Source organism: Plectropomus leopardus, chromosome 14 (assembly GCF_026936395.1).
Source record: "Plectropomus leopardus strain MGB_pleo_1.0 chromosome 14, ASM2693639v1, whole genome shotgun sequence".
In the NCBI taxonomy this organism is placed as follows: Eukaryota; Metazoa; Chordata; class Actinopteri; order Perciformes; family Serranidae; genus Plectropomus; species Plectropomus leopardus.
Window position 1 is genome coordinate 4,168,629 of NC_142189.1, and position 18,085 is coordinate 4,186,713.

At 36.8% G+C, this 18,085-nt stretch overlaps 1 protein-coding gene across 8 annotated transcripts in view; it reads right to left on the reverse strand.

The window, feature by feature from the left end:
• Positions 1-3,337: 3,337 nt before the first annotated feature.
• The window catches only part of letm1 (leucine zipper-EF-hand containing transmembrane protein 1), a 39,888-nt gene continuing 25,140 nt past the window's right edge, over positions 3,338-18,085 (reverse strand). For 7 of the 8 annotated variants that reach the window (XM_088087071.1, XM_088087073.1, XM_088087072.1 and 4 more), the window contains one exon: positions 3,338-17,544. In XM_088087071.1, the coding sequence (XP_087943197.1) occupies positions 17,392-17,544 (153 nt within the window). In that variant the 3' untranslated portion in view covers positions 3,338-17,391. The remainder of the gene's footprint in view (positions 17,545-18,085) is intronic. The other variant, XR_015778592.1, reaches the window with a different exon arrangement.

The window sequence follows — 18,085 nt, forward strand, 5'->3', positions numbered from 1 at the left end:
ATGTCCACTAAAATCCATGGTCATCAGTCAATACTTGATCAGGTCTGGCTCACAGTCGGTGTTCCAGTTCATTGCAAAGGTGTTGGATGAATTTGAGGTCTAGAGCTGTGCAGACCAGTCAAGTTCTTCCACACCAAACTGGAAGAAAATGGTTCTTTATGTAGCTGGCTTTGCACACAGGGGAAATGTCATGTTGACACAGGAAAGGGGATTCCCAAAACTTCTGCCACAAACTTGGAAGAGCACTAGATGGGTTTCCATTAAGCCTCAAATTCCTCCGTGAAATCATGGACTATCACCTCCAAGAAGTCCCTAATATGTGACTCACCTTTTCATTATGGCTCACATAACACGCCTACACCAGCTCTGATTGGAACGACACGTTCTCATTCCGAACTTGTCACACGGTGCCTCTCGGTCAGTGACCTTCTGCGTCAGCTGTTTGCGCTCCAAGATGCTGCTACAGTGATGTCAACAAATGCACGTGGTCAGATGAAGCCACAAAGTCCTTATATTTACACAACAGCACGGACCGTCACGATGACTGGGATTTACCACCGAAGTCACGGACAGTTAGGTTTAGGCAAAAGAGGCTCATAATAAGGTGCAGAAAAAAACACACATCCACACTGGAAGCAAACTCTGAAGTCCTGCATGAAAGTCAGTTGTTTTTTGGGACCATATGAGCGCACTTGCACACCTTTTATTATGTTGTTACCTGCAGAGTTCTTGTTTGACGGCGTCCGTGCACACTGCATGTTAATGCGCCTGGTGCCGGCATATAATAACAACATCACCGGTTCTGTCCGAGCGGGTTCTCATGTAACGCCATCCAGTCGCTTTCTGAATGGTCACTGACGGTGGCTTTTAGTGTCATGCTCGTGTGCCCAAAGACCTGACGGAGCGGCATTATTTGAGGTTCAGAGTGAGAACCGTCACTTCTGGCTCCAAAAAAAAACCCAAGAAGGTGATGGTCATAATGCTGAAGTTGAAGCTTCAAAACGGCAATCCGAAAGCCAATAATTGACGTCACGTTAACAACATCCATTATTAATACAGTTTGTTTTTTATGATGAATTAAACCAGTAAAAACAGTGAATAAAGCAGTTTCAGATTTTTATAAAAATCTGTTTCTTCCCTGCACTCTCATTGTTCAGTGGTTGCCTCCTACTTTGAGTGATGCAAAAACGGGACGTTTCCCTATTTAGAGCCAGTGTTAGGTTTGTCTGCTCTGGGCTTCTGTAGAAACATGGCAGCGCAACATGCCAATCATCACAGACAAGGACCAGCTCCCGATACAAACGGCTCACTCTAAAGGAATGAAAACACAATGAATCTTATTTTCAGGTGATTATACACCAAAGAAAACATACTGATATTACAGTATATGCTCAAAAATCCCACACACTGAACCTTAAAGGACATTGATTGCACTTGGAATAATTTTAAATACATTTTTAGTTACCAGATGTCCATTGTTTTGTCCATCTTAATTACTGCGACATTGATTCAGAATAGGGACCACTTTCCACATAAAGTTACTTTAATTTCAAACATCTGGGACCGTTTTGGTGCTACTTTGTATATTTTTTTGCGAGTAAAATTATGATTTCAAGACTTGTTTTTACCATTGTGGTGATGTGTGTTTTTTAAAAGGATCTGAATATTTCTTCCAGACTACAACTCACTGAGTACATCCTGAATCATTGTGACATTTTTAAACAAGCAAAACAATGTGCGTTTTGCCAGTTCACCCATAAATGACAAGTTAAACTCCTCCATCATTAAGCAGCTCCAGTTTGAGTTCAGCTCAGTTGTCCTGAAGCCTTTGAAAACACTTTTTATGGTTTGTTTTCCCTGCTCAGATGCCAGGGAGGTGGAGTTTCCCCTACAAGGAAACCTAACGAGACCAGAGAGCTTACACAATCACAATTAGTCAATTAGCTTGTCTTCTTCTGTGGTTACCTGACACGGTGAAGCCCCGCCCACCCGATCTGAGGCTCCTAAATGTTTGACGACAAACCTTTTCTTTTTCTTCATTTGCTGTGTGGCTGACTTTGGTTTTTGCTCATTCATCACTCAGCAGAGCAAGAAGTCACAGTTTGCCAGAGAATTTATTTATCCAAACACTGTCTCACACTGACATCTAGTGGACGCACTGCAAACACGTAACTGAAAGATGTGCTTTTTGGAGGCTGTCAGCTGATATTTTGACCCTGAAGCACAGGCGGATTAAGAGATAATGAAATATAATGCACAATACCCCATCACCTCTCCTAATTACGAGCAAATCACAGAGCTCTTAAGGTGGTTGTGCATCTATTTGTGCATCTTTTTGCAGTTTTGTCAGTCCCTTTGAGATGACTTTGATTCTCTATAGGGTCATTGTGTGTACTTCTGTGGTTATTTTGCCCCCTTTTTGTAGTGATATTTTGTCTTCTTTGAATTCATTTGCATTTATTTTGGTCATTTTAAGTCTCTCTGGTCTGTAGATGTTGATTTGAGTGATATTTTGCAAATTTTAGACACTTGGGCCCCGGGCCCTTTGCCTGGTACACCTGTCCAGTAATTCATCGAGACTCTGAAGATAATTGGATTTACTTATTTACTCTATTGTAAACACGATTTCATGAGTTTTATTTGAATGCAAAGAAGATGGTGGTTGTATGCAACCTCAAAAGCAATGGTTGCTATCTGCTATGAAACAGAAGATGAGAAGATGAAACAACTTTGCACAGTTGCAGCAGGAAATACAACATTTCCACCATGAATTGAGGCACAAAAAACACAAATTGCTCATTAAAAGAATAATTTGATATTCAGAATTTCTTGGAGGATAAAAGCAAAAACAAGAAGAATAAGAAACAGAAAAAACAAACGTGATCTCAAAAAAATGAAAACCAGCACAAAGCATCAGTATCTTTTAATCCTTTGAAACTTGAGAAAACCGGTTTGATTTATGATTTTGTTTTTTTCTTAGACAGAAATATGTAACTTCATCAGCCATGGCCCGAAAAAATAGCAAAAAACAAGAGTCAAAAAAAACGGCAACAACAAAAAACCCCCAAAGTGCTGAAAATTAAAGAAATATAATATATATACATTTTTACAAGCTAATTTATTTTAAATGTATAAAATTAGAATAATTATCAATATGGTTTCCAGCAATTTTCTTATAGCTTTTTTTATCATTATTATTTTTTAATACTCCTCCCACACCATTTTAAAAGTAAGTTTTAGGTCATTATCGTCTTTTTTTCATTTTTTTTTCAAAACTGATGGGGTTAACAGATAGACGGACAGCTTCCAGAACAGACAGGAGCACAGACGGACAAAATCTGTGTTCAGAGATTTATTGCAGTTTTATTTTAAGCGATATGAACATCAGCGTGATCACAGCAGCGTCTGAACGATCCAGATGCGTTCAGCTCTCCTCAGTTTGCATCAGACGAGAAGCAGAGCGGACAGACAGCACAGAGCGTTTATTCTGCAGCAGACAGCAGTGTGGTTTCACTATCAGCGGTAAACACTTTCACCCTCAACAGGGATCATAAACTTCTACCTCTTTGTTAAGCTTACATTGAAGATTCAAGACTTCTTTTTTACAGTTAATAACTATCTCAGTGTAAAACAGTGACAGCTACAACGACCACATTTTCTTTTAGGTTCTGTGTGTTTTCCAAACTTTTTTACTCGCATGTCCTTTCCCAGCTTTCTGTGATGAGACAGGACATTCAGATGTCGAGACTGATGGAAGAACAGCAGTGAAATCTTTAACATGAACAGTCACAGAAAACCTGAACTCTTGACCTGCAAAAACATAACAATTACAAGATAATGAAGCAACTTTAAATGCAATAAAGTCTCCAAATTAATGTAATTACATCATGTTACTGGAGTGAATTATTAGATGTACATTCTTTACACCTTCATGAGCTATTACATTATTAATCAGTACTTTTATTGCATCATTGTAAAGCCCTTAAGATGTCATTAAGGGAGGGGGGATTCTTAAATAACCCTTTAAAACCTGAGTAAATTAGCATGATTTCTGTTAAAAAAAAAAAAAAAAAATTAAATTAAATAAAAAATAAATGTGGAAATGAGGCAGTGAGCAACTGAGCAAGAAATGTCCCAAAAAGTTACAAGGAAATTACCTGGAAAGTAGCATTTTTTTTAGGAAAAACAAGGAAAATGCCTGGAAAAAATGTGCTACATTTTGAAATGAATTAAATAAATAATAGTATAATAAAATAGTAGATATATTTACACTCTCGAACATGATTTTAAAGATAAAATTATCTTAATGTCAATTAGAATTTTCTGGACATTTTCCCTTGCTTTTTGATTATTTTCTTTCTCTCTTTTTCATTTTCTTGCCACCTTTTTTAATTAAAAGAGAGAAACTTCTCTTAACACCATAAAGTTGACCCTTCTTGCTTCTTTCCTAAAGGTTGACTGTGATGTTTTGGATCTAGAGTCACATGTCCTCGTCTTTTATTTTATGCTTTGATTTATTTAACTTTAAACTAATTATAATTTTCCATCTGATTGTGTTTTAAGGTGTTTTAATGTGTTTCTTCAGCTCACATACAAAACTTTGGGTTCCTCTGTGAATGAAAGGTGCAATACAAATACAGTTACCTATCTTTTTGTTTTGCTGCACCAATGTAAAAAAAAAAAAAAGTATAGATTGTAAAACTTAAATTGTTTGTTCAGGAGCTTTGTTTTTGAGACAGTTAAGTGGAGAGAAATCAAAATTGTGTTTTCTTTAACTGGCTCTTGTCTAAAAGGAACTTCAGGCTTAACAAACAATAACAGCAAATGTTTTTGTTTTGAAATAATAACCTCTAAAATGACATCTCATCCTCAGAACACACAAAAAACATTGCTTCTGTGGAGGAAATGAGAAATAAATATTACAGTTCAGTAAAACCACAATCTCCTGTTGGGATCCAAACAAGATGTTAACAATTATTGTGTTTACAAAAAATAAAATATCTGAAGAACAGCCTGTTTTAAGCACAGTAACCAAAACCGGGAACAACAACAGTGACACAGGACATCAAGCCACAAAAATGATCTCCAGGCATTGATGTTACAGAAAATCAGAAAGGAAACACTGGACCCCCGGACAAAAAAAGAAAAACATTACAGTACGGGAGCATGAACACAGAGGCCCTCAGAGGCAAGTGAGGTCTGTCCAAATAGTTTTTACAAACAGGTGAAAAAAGGTTTAATCTTTCTAAGTTCCTGATATTTTATTTTATTTTATTTTATTTTTTTAGTTTTTGGGGAGGTCAGGATCATTTGTTTTGTTTGTACTTGTAATAGGCTACTACTTTCGGCTGCAATTTTCTTCCAGGTGAGTTTGACAAATGATCCTAAAAAAAAAATGAAAAAAAACCACCAATCACCTGCCAAAACATTATTTTCAAACAGTTTTCACATATGAAATAAAAAAGTAAGTCGGAAAAGTGATCGTGGCAAAACTTCATCTAGAAAATATTTAAAGATTTAAAGATTTTTTTTTTCTCCTCAGTTGCCTCTCGGGGCCTCCGTACATGAAGCACCTGTGATGAGATGACATCTGAGCTGAGGAGACATCAGCTGTGTGTCAAAACAAGTCACTTCTTCCTCTTCGTCTTGAGTTTTAACTCGAGGAGCCCGACTGTCAGAGCATCTGAGCGGAGCAGGCTGGTCCAGTCAGTTTACATATTTGAGAAAACTTTACAGCAGCCGGCAGCTGTGAGGAGAGTCTCTGCACTGAAACACACAGCGTGACAGTCTGTGGGTGTTTGTCTCTCAGCTGCTGCAGGAAAACTCCCCAAAATGTGACATTTCTTAAACATTACAGACTCCGGTGTTACACTGACAGAACATATGGATTTGCAAACTGGCATGCAACCCAGTAAATGATCATTTCTACTTGAGCAGTCAGCGTTGGTACTTACTGCTGCACAAGGAGACATCTAGTGAGCTCCTTCACTTATTTACACTAAAACTTTTCTTTAAAAGAAGGCTTACATACAGTTTATACAGCAGTTAGGACCTTCATCTGCTGTTTCAAGTGTCCACTTCATGGGACTCGCCATCTTCAGCTCCTAGTTAATTATAGTAACAGAGCATCTGGATTTTGTGATGGTGTATTAGGGCCACTGTAGATAAAAAAATAAAATAAAATAACAGAGGGCAATATTCTGAGAAAAAAAAGTCAGAAATTCTTAGATTAATGTCGCAAATTTGTGTGAAAAAAAATCTGATAAAATAATAATAAATTATAAAATTGCAAATATGTAACCAAAAAAACATATAAATTTCTGGGGAAAAAGTTGAATATCCTCTAGTTTATAAAGCTGAAAATTTGTGAGAAAAAAAAAGTGACTATTCGCTGAGTTTATAAAGTCTTGGAAAATCTGAGTTTTTTTTCTCCAACTTATTTTAAAAATCTAAAGTGGCCCTAATTATGCCATCATAGGATTGAGAATTATTTAAAGGGACTGTACATTTTGAAATCAAAAATACATCTGTGTGATGAGGTTGATCCAAAGTATAGCAATGTTGCTCTTTAATCCCCAAAAGATGAAAAAAAAAACCCACAAATATTCTGACTTTTTTTCCTCTCAGATATTTGCCACAATAATCTCAGAGAATATCCGACTTTTTTTCTCAGAAATTTGTGATTTTTTTCTCAAAAAGGAATACTTTTTCTCGCAAATATGCAACACTAATCTACAAAAATCTGACTTTATTTCTCAGAATATTGTCCTCCGTCCCCCTTTTTTTGTTTTTAAATCTACAGTGGCTCTAATAAACTGTCATAGAATTATAAATTATTTAAAGGGACAGTATATTTTGAAGTCTAAAATGTGTTGCAGATATCAGCCATACAGTTGTCTGCCTTCTCTCTAATATAATGATGGCACACGACTTGTGGTGCTCGCGTAAAAATCTCATGCAGGGGCTATATTTGTTAAATTTCTAAGAGTTACACCTAAAAATACTCTAAAAAGACAATTTAAGAGTCGAAAAGCCTATCATTATCTGGATCTTTAAAAAAGTGCATTTCATTTGTGCAAAACCTTTGTTATCTCCACTATATAGTATCAATGAATAATTTATATATTCATGATATATAAATTATGTATGTATGAATGTAAATGAAAAAAAAAGGAAAGTGGCTGAAATGGAAACATAAACAAAACAACATGGAGTGAAGAGTGATCATATATCACATATGTGTTCAAACATTAACAGCTTTCAAGAAAGCTTAACAAGTACATATAAACATAATTTCTTAGAAAAACACGTATGGATTTTAAACAACATTTTAAATACAATGGAACTTTAAATGTGATTATTATTACGCCTGAGGGGGGGGAATTAATGCATTAAATAATTCAATATTTTCCCTACATTTAAACCTTATATCGGGAAACTCTGGGACAAAAGCCCTCATTAGACTTGCGCGCATTATCCAAATCCATCGCTTTAAATTTGCAGAATTCAGCATGTAAAAATAATAATTACTTTTCTAAATAACTGTAACAACTTCCCATTTTTCTCTTATAAGCAATACAATCTCTAGACTCCTTATTTACAGAACGTTAACTGTGCAAACATACAAAGATCCACTTTTAAGTATAATTAGGCTCCTACAGTGACTCTCCATAATAGGTAGTTTTTCTGCATCATCAAGCACTTCTTAACCTCTGACCCTGAATTCCCATAAATGTACTAATAATCCATAATTTGCTGCAGCACCAGAACAATCAGTTTCAGCGCAAAAATTAATTTGAAGTCATTCAAAAACAAAATCACAAACACTGATCGAGACGCAGCTGCAGCACGTTTTATCTCACACAGACAGACACTCCTGGAGGCAGCTGGCCTCTTCACTCTCAGAAAAGAAAGAGGGATTCAGGACAAGATCCCAATTACAACCTGCACACACAAAACTGTCAACATCTTCTCTTTGTGTTTTTGAAGCCACTCAAATCCTCCAAGGCCTTTTTTCTTTCTTCAGTCTCTGTAATCAACACCTCCTCATCAGAACATCGTACCTCAAAAACTCCCCGAAGCTCACACTTCCTGAGATCAATGCGCCTCTTCGTTTAGAGGCTGCGGGCCTGAAACGCCGTCACCGTGAGCCGGTTACAGACACACTTCAGCGACCTGACAGGCAGCCCAGACAAACCCCCCCGACACCCGTTTGACTGCAGCGACTGAGGTGCAAATATTTTTGATTCTCTGCAGAGACGTGATGAAGGACCGAAGCAGGGAGCAGCTGTCTGTTACAGGGTGTCCACAGCCTCCTGCAGGTTCACGTTTACATGTTTTTTTTAATGGCGAATGTTCAAATTTTGCCACAAAATATGTGTACTGGTTTTATATTTCCTAGAAAATGTAACAGACTGAGAAAACAGCCCATTTAACCATTTGAAACATGGAGAAACGTCACTTTTCTTGTGCTGCTTTTGGGCGCCTTTCACAAGTATCTAAACCTTTGAACCCTAAAAAAAATTGTGTAATTTCTTTAAAAAATGTGGGGAAAAAAGGCAATTGGAAACTTGTTAAGAAATGTTCAAAACATTGCAAGAATCAAGTAAATTTAGTAATTTTTTTTTAAAGCTAGGGAAAAAGGTCTATGGAAAAATGAAAACATTAAAAAGAAGAAATCTTTATCTAAAATGTTACAGAATTTTAATTTTCAATCATTTTTTCCAAGTTAATTACTTTTTTTTTGTTTTTTACTTTTTGTTTGTTTATTTAGTTTTTTACTCTTTCAGGTAAGTTTCTTGTGCATTTACTAACTAGAAGTTAGAAGATTTGGAAAATTATTTTTAAAGAGCTAGAGAAAATGTCTAGGGAAAAGAAAAAAAAACTAGCGAAAATCTACATTTAAATTATTTTACAAAATTAATTATATTTTAAGCACTCTTTCCAGGTCATTTCCTTGTCTTTCTTTTTCTTTTTCCTTTTTTAGTACTAATTATAAGGTAATTTTCTTGTACTTTTCAATTATTTCTTGTTAATTTCAGAAAATTGAGAAGTGCTCATTGCCTTTGTTTCCCTTATTTTTGAAAGAAGTCAAGCCATTCTGCTCAGTTTTTTACTATGAGGCTTATTTTCTGCAACAATCCAGAATCAAAGGAAAAAAATCCCTTTGACTTTCTACAGAGGAAACTAGGGCGATGTTAATGTCCAGACTGGCCAACAAAAAAAAGAGAAATCAAGCCAGGTTTCAGGTTTCAGGTTTCAGAGGGTCAAATGCTCGTGAAACGTGTCTGAGGGTTAAGGTTGCAACATCTCGGTGCCTTATGTGTTTTTTTATTTTATTTGTTTGTTTTTGCATTTTTTTGCTGCTGTCCAATCAGAACCTCCCCAGCCTCTTCCACTGTTTGCATTTCATTTTGAAAGTTTCTTTTTAAAAATGTGTTCATGCTCATTAAATGTATATTTTGGGCTCTTCTTGCTTCCCTGCCCACATTCTGCTGCTGTACAGGAAGATCAATGCCCATTAAGGGTTAAAAACCAGATCTTTTATGTCTTTTACGCATTTGTGTACCCTGCTTTAGTCTGTTAAAATAACCGCTTGCACACAGACCTTAAAATTGTCACTGGAAAAATAAGTCTGGTCGCATTCCAGCGGCCGGGGACGGAGGCTGTGTGGGGAGTGGCAGCGTGTGTGGCGAGGCTGGTAAGGACTCAGGAATGAGGGTTTGGGATGAGAAATCACAGAAAATGGCTGCGTGGAGAGCTTCAGAGATGACACACGCGGCATAAAATGGCTGTTTGGACGTGATGAGTGATGTAGGATGAGTGATGGGAAACATGAGCAAAGAAAAAAATCAAACAAAAAAAAACAATCAATAATTTATTAAACACTTATGATTTATTTTGTATATGAGGTTTCTTTTGCATGAACATTTGATTTGTGTTTAAAAAATAAACTGTTTTTATACATTCAAGTTAAACTAAAATCAAATCCAGTACTCGGTTATTTCTCCACATTTGGATGAAAAAAAAAGGGAAAATTTGGTTAAATAAATAAATAAATAACATGACAATTATCTCAAAACAAAAACTCCAGTCGGCTATGACTTAATATGATTCAGTGACTAATATTATTTTCATTTCAAATATAATTGCATAAATATATGCAGCCAGATAAGAGATGATACTGCAACATGTCGCCTCACATTTATTTTTTTGTCTCTGTTGAAACATCAACACTGGATTCCTATTTTTTCTTTCTAGAGTCCATTTTGAGACTTTGTTTGGAGTTTAATATCAGGTAAACTACGAGTGACCGCCCTACACCGGGAGTTTAAACATTTCCAAACTGAAGATTATTCTTTACTGTGTTCAAACAGAGAGCGAGCCACATCGGTTCCATCTTCAGCATCTTTCTGTTTACAGTTAGCAGAATATTTTGGGGAATCCTGGGTTTAGAGAATGTGCGGGAGGACCAGATAAGGGAAATAAGGTGTTTCCATCAACCTCTTTTTGAGCACATTTCAATTTGTATCTTAAAAAAACAGTGGAAACTCCAAAAATCTGAAAAAAATTGACATATCGCAAAACAAGTTCAATTGTGTGTTGTTGTTTTCACTTATGCAAATAATTCTCCCGGTTTTAATAATTTTTCTGTGAGAGGAAATAAGGGATAAGTTGCCTTTCATCCACCTCTTTTTGTGTACATTTTCAGTTTGCATATACAAAAAAAACTGAGTGAAAACACCAAAAATGTAAAGAAAATCTTGAAATATTGAAAAAAAACACAAAAATTAAAAAAAAAACTCAAATCAAGAATTTGAGGGATGAACAGAAAAGGAAGATGAGGTGACTTTAACGTCAACCTCTTTTTATGCACATTTCTCAATATGTGTATATTTATATAAAACTTATGTAGAAATGCCCCCCAAAAAATGTTGCATTTCAAAATATTGCCAAAAAAACACTTCAGGGAGGTGGAAAATTTGGTTTATCAATAAAATGCAATGCAAGTGCACATGACATTTTCTTTTGCAGATTTTCTGAAAATTTGGTTAAAATTTGAACTAAATTTTGATGGAAACCCAACTGAAGACTGGAGGAAAATAACAGAAAGAAAATTTCCTTCGCTTTCTGCTTGAACACACCATCAGAACAACAAGTTTCCTTTGTAAAAAGATGGTGGCTGCACTGTTATTTAAAATACAGCTCAATGTAGTTTTCTATTTCTGTTAGTTTCCAGACCTGACAGACATCTACGCTGCTGCTTTAGGTCTGTATCTGTGGAAGCAGACAGTCTCTGACTCCCCTTTAAAAAACGCTGCTGTTGCCTTTTTTCTCTGCAACTGAACATTGCTCCCTCAAAACAAAACTCTTGTATCTTTATATTTTCTACAAAAGTAGAATTCTTCTAATAGTAAAAAGGACAAATGTAAGAAGAGCTGAAAGAAGTGGGTATATCTAAAAATCCCTGCACAATACTCAACCATAAGCACGTCACCTCCCAAATAAGCAGAACATCAGCCTGAAATGAAGAAAAGGAGCAAATTCCACAAATTATTTTTTAGTTATAGCAGCGTTTTTTCTTGCCGACAGCATGAGGACTCATTTCTTTTCTAAACTACATCACAATCAAATACTCTTGATCCGGCTCAAAAAGGGACAAAACAAAAAAGATACAAGATGCATAAATGTCTTATTGCTTTAAATATTTGTTCTTCTACTACTCGAGGTCTATGACCTCCTCAAACTCAACAGGAATCTTTAAGGACGGTTTCATATCGTCGATTTCAACACGTTACTTCTGCTCCCTGCTGAAGCCGCTCAAACACACACTCACCCTGAGTCCAAACACTTAACACATGAACGAAAATTAATAGTGCATTTAAACAGAGACAATACTCAGCAGAGGACAGTCAAAGCATTACAACAGCCAACTTAAAACAGCCATCTCTTCTCCTAAACATTAAATTTAAGTCGCTTGAAATATAAAAGCTACTGCTTTGTTTAAAATTAAAAAGCTACTGCTTTGTTTACAATGGAAAATGACTTATTTAAGCTCGCTGTCAAAATGTTTCTGCTGCCCACTGTCCCTCCTTTCCTCCTCCTGTAGGTAGACTTTATTCAAACACAGTGCAACACTGCTGCCAGCGGTGAACTCTGCAGCACTCCTCACACCTCAGCCAAAGACGACATCATCACAAACTGCACGGCTGCAGAGGAGTTTTTTTGGGAAGGGGGGTTTGAGCAAACATACTCTTTTAGTTTGAAGTCTGTGGATTCATGTGGCATTCTGCTAACATCAATATCAGGCTTCCTTCTTAGTCTCCCAATGAGTATATCAGTGCAGAAGCACAAAATGTGAGAGAAAACAAAAATTCTGGTAGTTGGTAAATTGTTTAAGTAATATAAAAAGTAAAAATTACAAATACTCTGGTTCTAGCTTCTCATATGTTCAGTCTCTTTGTAAATATATGTGCTCTTTATCGATAATAAGGGACATTTCGAGCCAAGTCTGTATCAACAAATTCGGGTATTATTTAACAAAAGTTCAGGACATTTCCAGCTGTGTTAATAGCAACCTAAGCTGGTATTTCTTTAATGAACATTTGGGACATGTCAGCCGTGTTTGTAGCAACACAAGTCGGTATTTTTTTGGCAAGAGTTTGAGACATTTCAAGCCATGTTTGTAGCCACAGAAGCAGGGTTTTTCCATACTAGAGTTTGGGTAATTTCAGTCGTGTTTGTAGCGACAAAAGCTGAACATGTCCAGCCATCTTTGCAGCTGCAAAAGTGGCTATTTCCAGTCATGTTTGTAGTCACAGAAGCGGGAGTTTTTAACAGAGTTTGGGACATTTACAGCCACGTTTGAAGCTTCAAAAGCGGATATTTCATAACAAGAGTCTGGGACACTTCCAGCCATGTTTGTGGCAACAAAAGCAGTGGTTTTTAAACAACAATTCTGGACATTTCCAGCCACTTTTAGCAACAAAAGTGGGTGGCTGTGACGACAGTTCAGGACAAGCTGAGCTGTGTTTGTAGTGACAAAAGCTGGTATATTTGGACAAGAGTTCAGGACATTTCCAGACATGTTTGTAGCGACCAAACTGTGTATTTTAAGTCAAATTATGTTTTCCCAACCCTTACCAAGTTTTTTTGTGCCCAAACCAAATCCCATAGTTAACCACAGCACTATCGCACCATAAAACTGAAAAGTGACACGTTAAGTTCGAACATATCTCCTACATATTAAACATACAAATTAAACATATCTGCCGTTGGCAGAAATGTATGCCAACATATATTCAGGCAATTTGACTGTTTCTGGAGCCCCCGGTGTCACCACAGTGGCATTTAAATTCACTACGCTAAACTGGAGCTTTAGTATTGATCTTCCATGCCCTGGTATACGTCACTGTCATACATCTTTCCCCTTCTGACCTTTTACCCCTTTGTGCCTCAAAACAGTGGCAGTTCTGCTAATGTACGTAGCGTTCCCCTGATCCCGACTACAAACAGCACTCTATCCTGCCGAGTGTAATCGAGAAGTTGTCACAACGTTCTTGCGACGTGTTTACGCCGACTGCTGATTTATGCTTCAGAGAGCATGCCATGTCCCGCCGGATCGTCTCCAACCTAAACACAACCCTCCAGTGGAGCTGGCTTTGGCCCATGTATGGGGCGAGTGTTTACCCTGCACCCATCAGTCTGACTGGTCCCAGGCAGCGCTGGGTCTGATGTGGGACAGTGGCTGATGGGAGACGAGTACGCTCTTAATCATTCACACGTACGACGGAGGATTCCGGGAACGGATTAAATGGGAGCGCCGTCCACTCAGCGTTATCTCAAGTGCCACTTCTTTGTCTTCGAACGTTTACTTCTGAGCTGTTCTCTGGTCACGGTAAAGGAATAACTGAGGGATGACCACAACTTACCCAACATTCAACTCAACAGTAAAGGTGGATCGACCCTTTACTGCGGGTTCACACTGCAAGCAACGTGACAAAAAAACTCCCAATTTATTTTCTGCAGAGCTGAACAACCTCACAAACTGCACCGATGTGCAGACGACTGAGAATCCTGGCAGTTGAGAGCAGTCGAAAAAAGGAAATCTGTGTTTTTCTTGATTACCTAAAAATGTCATTTTAGTTCAGAAGCTGCCGAAAGGCCTTGCAAATACAAAACAAACGTGAATCTGATCACAGCCCGAGTTTTTCCCTGTAAGTTATTTGACAGACTTTACATTAACTGTCTTAAACATGCTGGAGAATGAATCGTTTACTACGGTCAGTTAAACTCTAAAATGCTTTTTTTCATAGAAATGAATTCATTAGCAGTTAATCTATTAGACTATTTTAATATTACAAATTTAAAAAAAAAATCTTTAAAAAGTAAGTCAAAACGATTGCAGTTTCTTGCAATATCAGATGAAATTTGTTGATCAATTGGTGCGTAGATAGACAGAAAGTCTAATTTTGATAATAGTATTACTTAATCAGGGTTACCCACACATTTATTTATGGCGGCCTGCCATGATCAAAACGTGTATTTTTGGAGCTGGACCGTTCATTGGGATCACTATTGAAATATATATAGTGGTTGGTTATTTATGTCACCACACTGTCGGAGCACAGCGCGTACTCTGGGCACAAATGGAGCAGCAGAACTCAAATTCTTCCAGAAACACTGTTAATTAGTCATAAGTCATTGATTTAACATAAATGCTGTGAGAATTTGCTAATTTTCTCAGTTTTATCTTGTAAATTAAACCCAAAGGTCCTGGTTTTATTCAGACAGGACAATTTTAAGACGTCACAAATGACTCTTGTCGTGGACATTTTGTTTTCTTTTTTGGACATTTTATATATTAAAACAATTATATATCCAATCTAATCTAATCTAAATTAGAATATGCTGTCATGGCCAATCTCCTTGCAGTGTGAACAGCAAACAGCTGAACAAATGCCAATGGGCAGCGAGATGAATGTAAAGGTCAGTAGTTGACTCGAATATTATCTGAAATCATCCCTTTGCTCATGTTTACAACCCATACTCATTGATTGCTTCAGTGCAAATAAAACAAACTGAGGACTCAGTATGTGCCTCAATCGACTTGATCTCAAATTCATCCAGACTTCTTCAGCTCCAAACCAAAATACATCAAGTAAATCCTCAGAGCTCTATCAAAAAATAATATATACAACAGTATATGACCCATAATATCAGTATCAAGGGAAGGCCACTTTGCATTTAAACTACTGAGGTCAACACCACCACGTTTTTCACACTACTGTGTGCGTGAATGTGCACAAAATGAACTACTAAACAATCCGAAACAGCCACTTTCACCCTCGGAGCAGAGAACCTCCAAACAACTGACAAATACTTTCTGAAACAGAAACTAGTAAAAAAATCTAACTTTACCACTTCTCACAGCAGCAACATACTGGAAACTAAAAAATTAAAAATTAAAAATTAAACTCTATGACTTGTCAAAGCAACAACTTATTGATATCTGATTGGTGGGCTGATTACGTGCACTTATAAAATCACCACGACACCACGCTAACAACAACAATCCCTTCTGGGTAGAAAACTTGCAATTGATTTCACTTGCATAGATATGTGAAATGAAAAATGCTTTTTTGCTAGCGTCATGACAAAATGTTTTTTAGCCACCTAAAAAGGCCCACTTAAAAAAATTGGATCTGTTTCAGTGTGCTCTACATTTAGAATATTTTTTCCACTTGACCTTACACACTAACAGATTGTGGCAGCAGTAGACCAGCAACTCCAGTGTTCTGCGAGGTAAAATTACGTATTTTGTCAATGGACTCTGGCAGCTTCGAGCTTCAGTTGACTTACAGCAAGGTAAGGCAGTGAAAATATTCTAAATATAATGTGCACTTAAACTTATATTATGTAGAGGCTTAACACTACATTGATCTAAATCGATATATCGATTTAATGAAGAGCCATTATTATTGATGCAAAAAACATCGCGAAATCTTTAAGATACGCCCCTGTTTCAAAATTCCCACAGTATATCTGCGTCACCCCCTTCCTAAACACTAAAACTGTGCAAGCAGCCAAAAAAAAGGATAATGGGGACATTTACTTATATTTTATAGTTTTATGTCAAAAGTCCTCTGATTTGAAAGAACTCGTGGCAGACTTTGTGATAACATCAAATATTGTTGGCGAAAGAATCGATTATATCATGATTTAACCTGTGATTAACATCGCTATTTTTTAGGTGGCTAAAAACTAACCAGTTGAGGCAGAGTTTGCTCAGTGCCGTGTATCTACGTGACGCAGGGATTTTCTACCCAGAAGTTATTGTAAACAAACACTGTGATTCGGTCTCACACCTCACTGCTCAGAAATCAGTCAGTCCTAACTGCTTTGTTGCTTTTCGGAATAATCTGTTAATAAATGTGCCACAGTGCAACTTTGGCGTTTTACAGAGATCTATTGAACACAACAGGAATAGATATGAAGAGCTGTGCTAAAATGAGACAAAGATTACTATGAAATAAGTACAAAATGAATAGAAATTACGGCGCAGTAATTTTTAATATTTATGCTAACTTCAGTCTTTTACAGCGTGACTCCTCCATTTACTTCTGCTTTAGTGGGAATGATGAACATAAAGCTATTTTTATAATGTTAATTCATATTTAGCACATTTTTAATTCAGTTCTTTACACAAAAAATGTTGTTTTTGAATGAATTTCTATGTTGTATGTTATGATATATTTGGTTGCAGCCACCATTGTATCCTCCTAGGCTATTCTGTCAATGTACAATTTAGACAAAATAAGAGGTTACTTTAAAACATGAGATCATGATTGATGAACAAAATCTGAGTGAAATGATGGTAATGACGATGATGTTCACTGTGCAAAGTCCAGAAATGATCTCTCATTTCTCTGAGATGATGACATGAATGAAATGAAAGGCAAGACGGTTCACCTCAAACTTTAAACAATAAATCTCCTCATGCATATTTCCCAAACATAATTTTCGATCACTTTGCCATCTCTTGAGTTGCGAGAACAACCTTGTTATTGTGTTCCCTCGATCAATAAATAATTTAGTAAAATTACACAAAATCAAATATCCAAATATAATACATGATCAGTCCAGGAGCGTTTAACATAATTTAAGTTTCTTTTTGATTTTGTGCATTTTAGAGGCAATTTTGCCTTCTTTTTCTCATTTAAACATTTTTTATGATATTTAATTTATGGTGAAATAGCATTTTGAGAAGGCAGTTATTACCTCGAGTTGTCCAGAACGATCTGGTGTCCAGAGTTTTCTGTGACCGAGAACCAGTCGCAATCTTCTCAGTTTTTTTCTTTACAAGTGCTATTTGTCTTTATGGAAAAAGAGTTAGCTGTTGCGTGTGGCGGCTTGTTCCTTCTCAGCCTTCTCTTTGGCCTTTTCCTTCTCGATCAGCTTCTCCTCCTTCTGTAGCATCACCATGATGTCGGCCACCTGAGAGGTGGAGATGTCGATGTCCTCTTTGTCAATCAGTTCCACCACCTGTGTTTATGTAGGACAAAAGGACGTCATTAAAGTCTTTTAAAAACTGTTTTAAAATCTCAAGTATTTCTACACATTGTTTAAAATTCAAGGCTAAATAAGCAAAAGGGCTGTACTGAATTCTTCAAAGCCATCTATTCATCTGTTTAAACCCGATATTTCACATCACAGCAACATGAATCACAACAATTCAAGCAAATTCAGCCAGTCACCATTAATTCAGCAAAACTTTGCGTTTTTGTCCAACAATCATCAACTTCAGCACTGTGTAGAATGGCAGTAATGATGTTGTAGATACTAAATGCTCTAAATAACAGGGTCTGGATCCATGATAGCAAAGCTATTTTTGCAGTTTTCACTTGCCCCTGCAAGTTCATTGCACAAAAAAAAATGCCTGCAAACACTGCAACACGCATCGCAATTTTTCAGAGGATCCACTGTGAAATCATGCATTTCTAAGCTGCAACAATCCCCAAAACAGCCCGCGAAATCCTGGAGGGACTGATTTCTGCACAACTACAAATAGGATTGTTTTCATCTG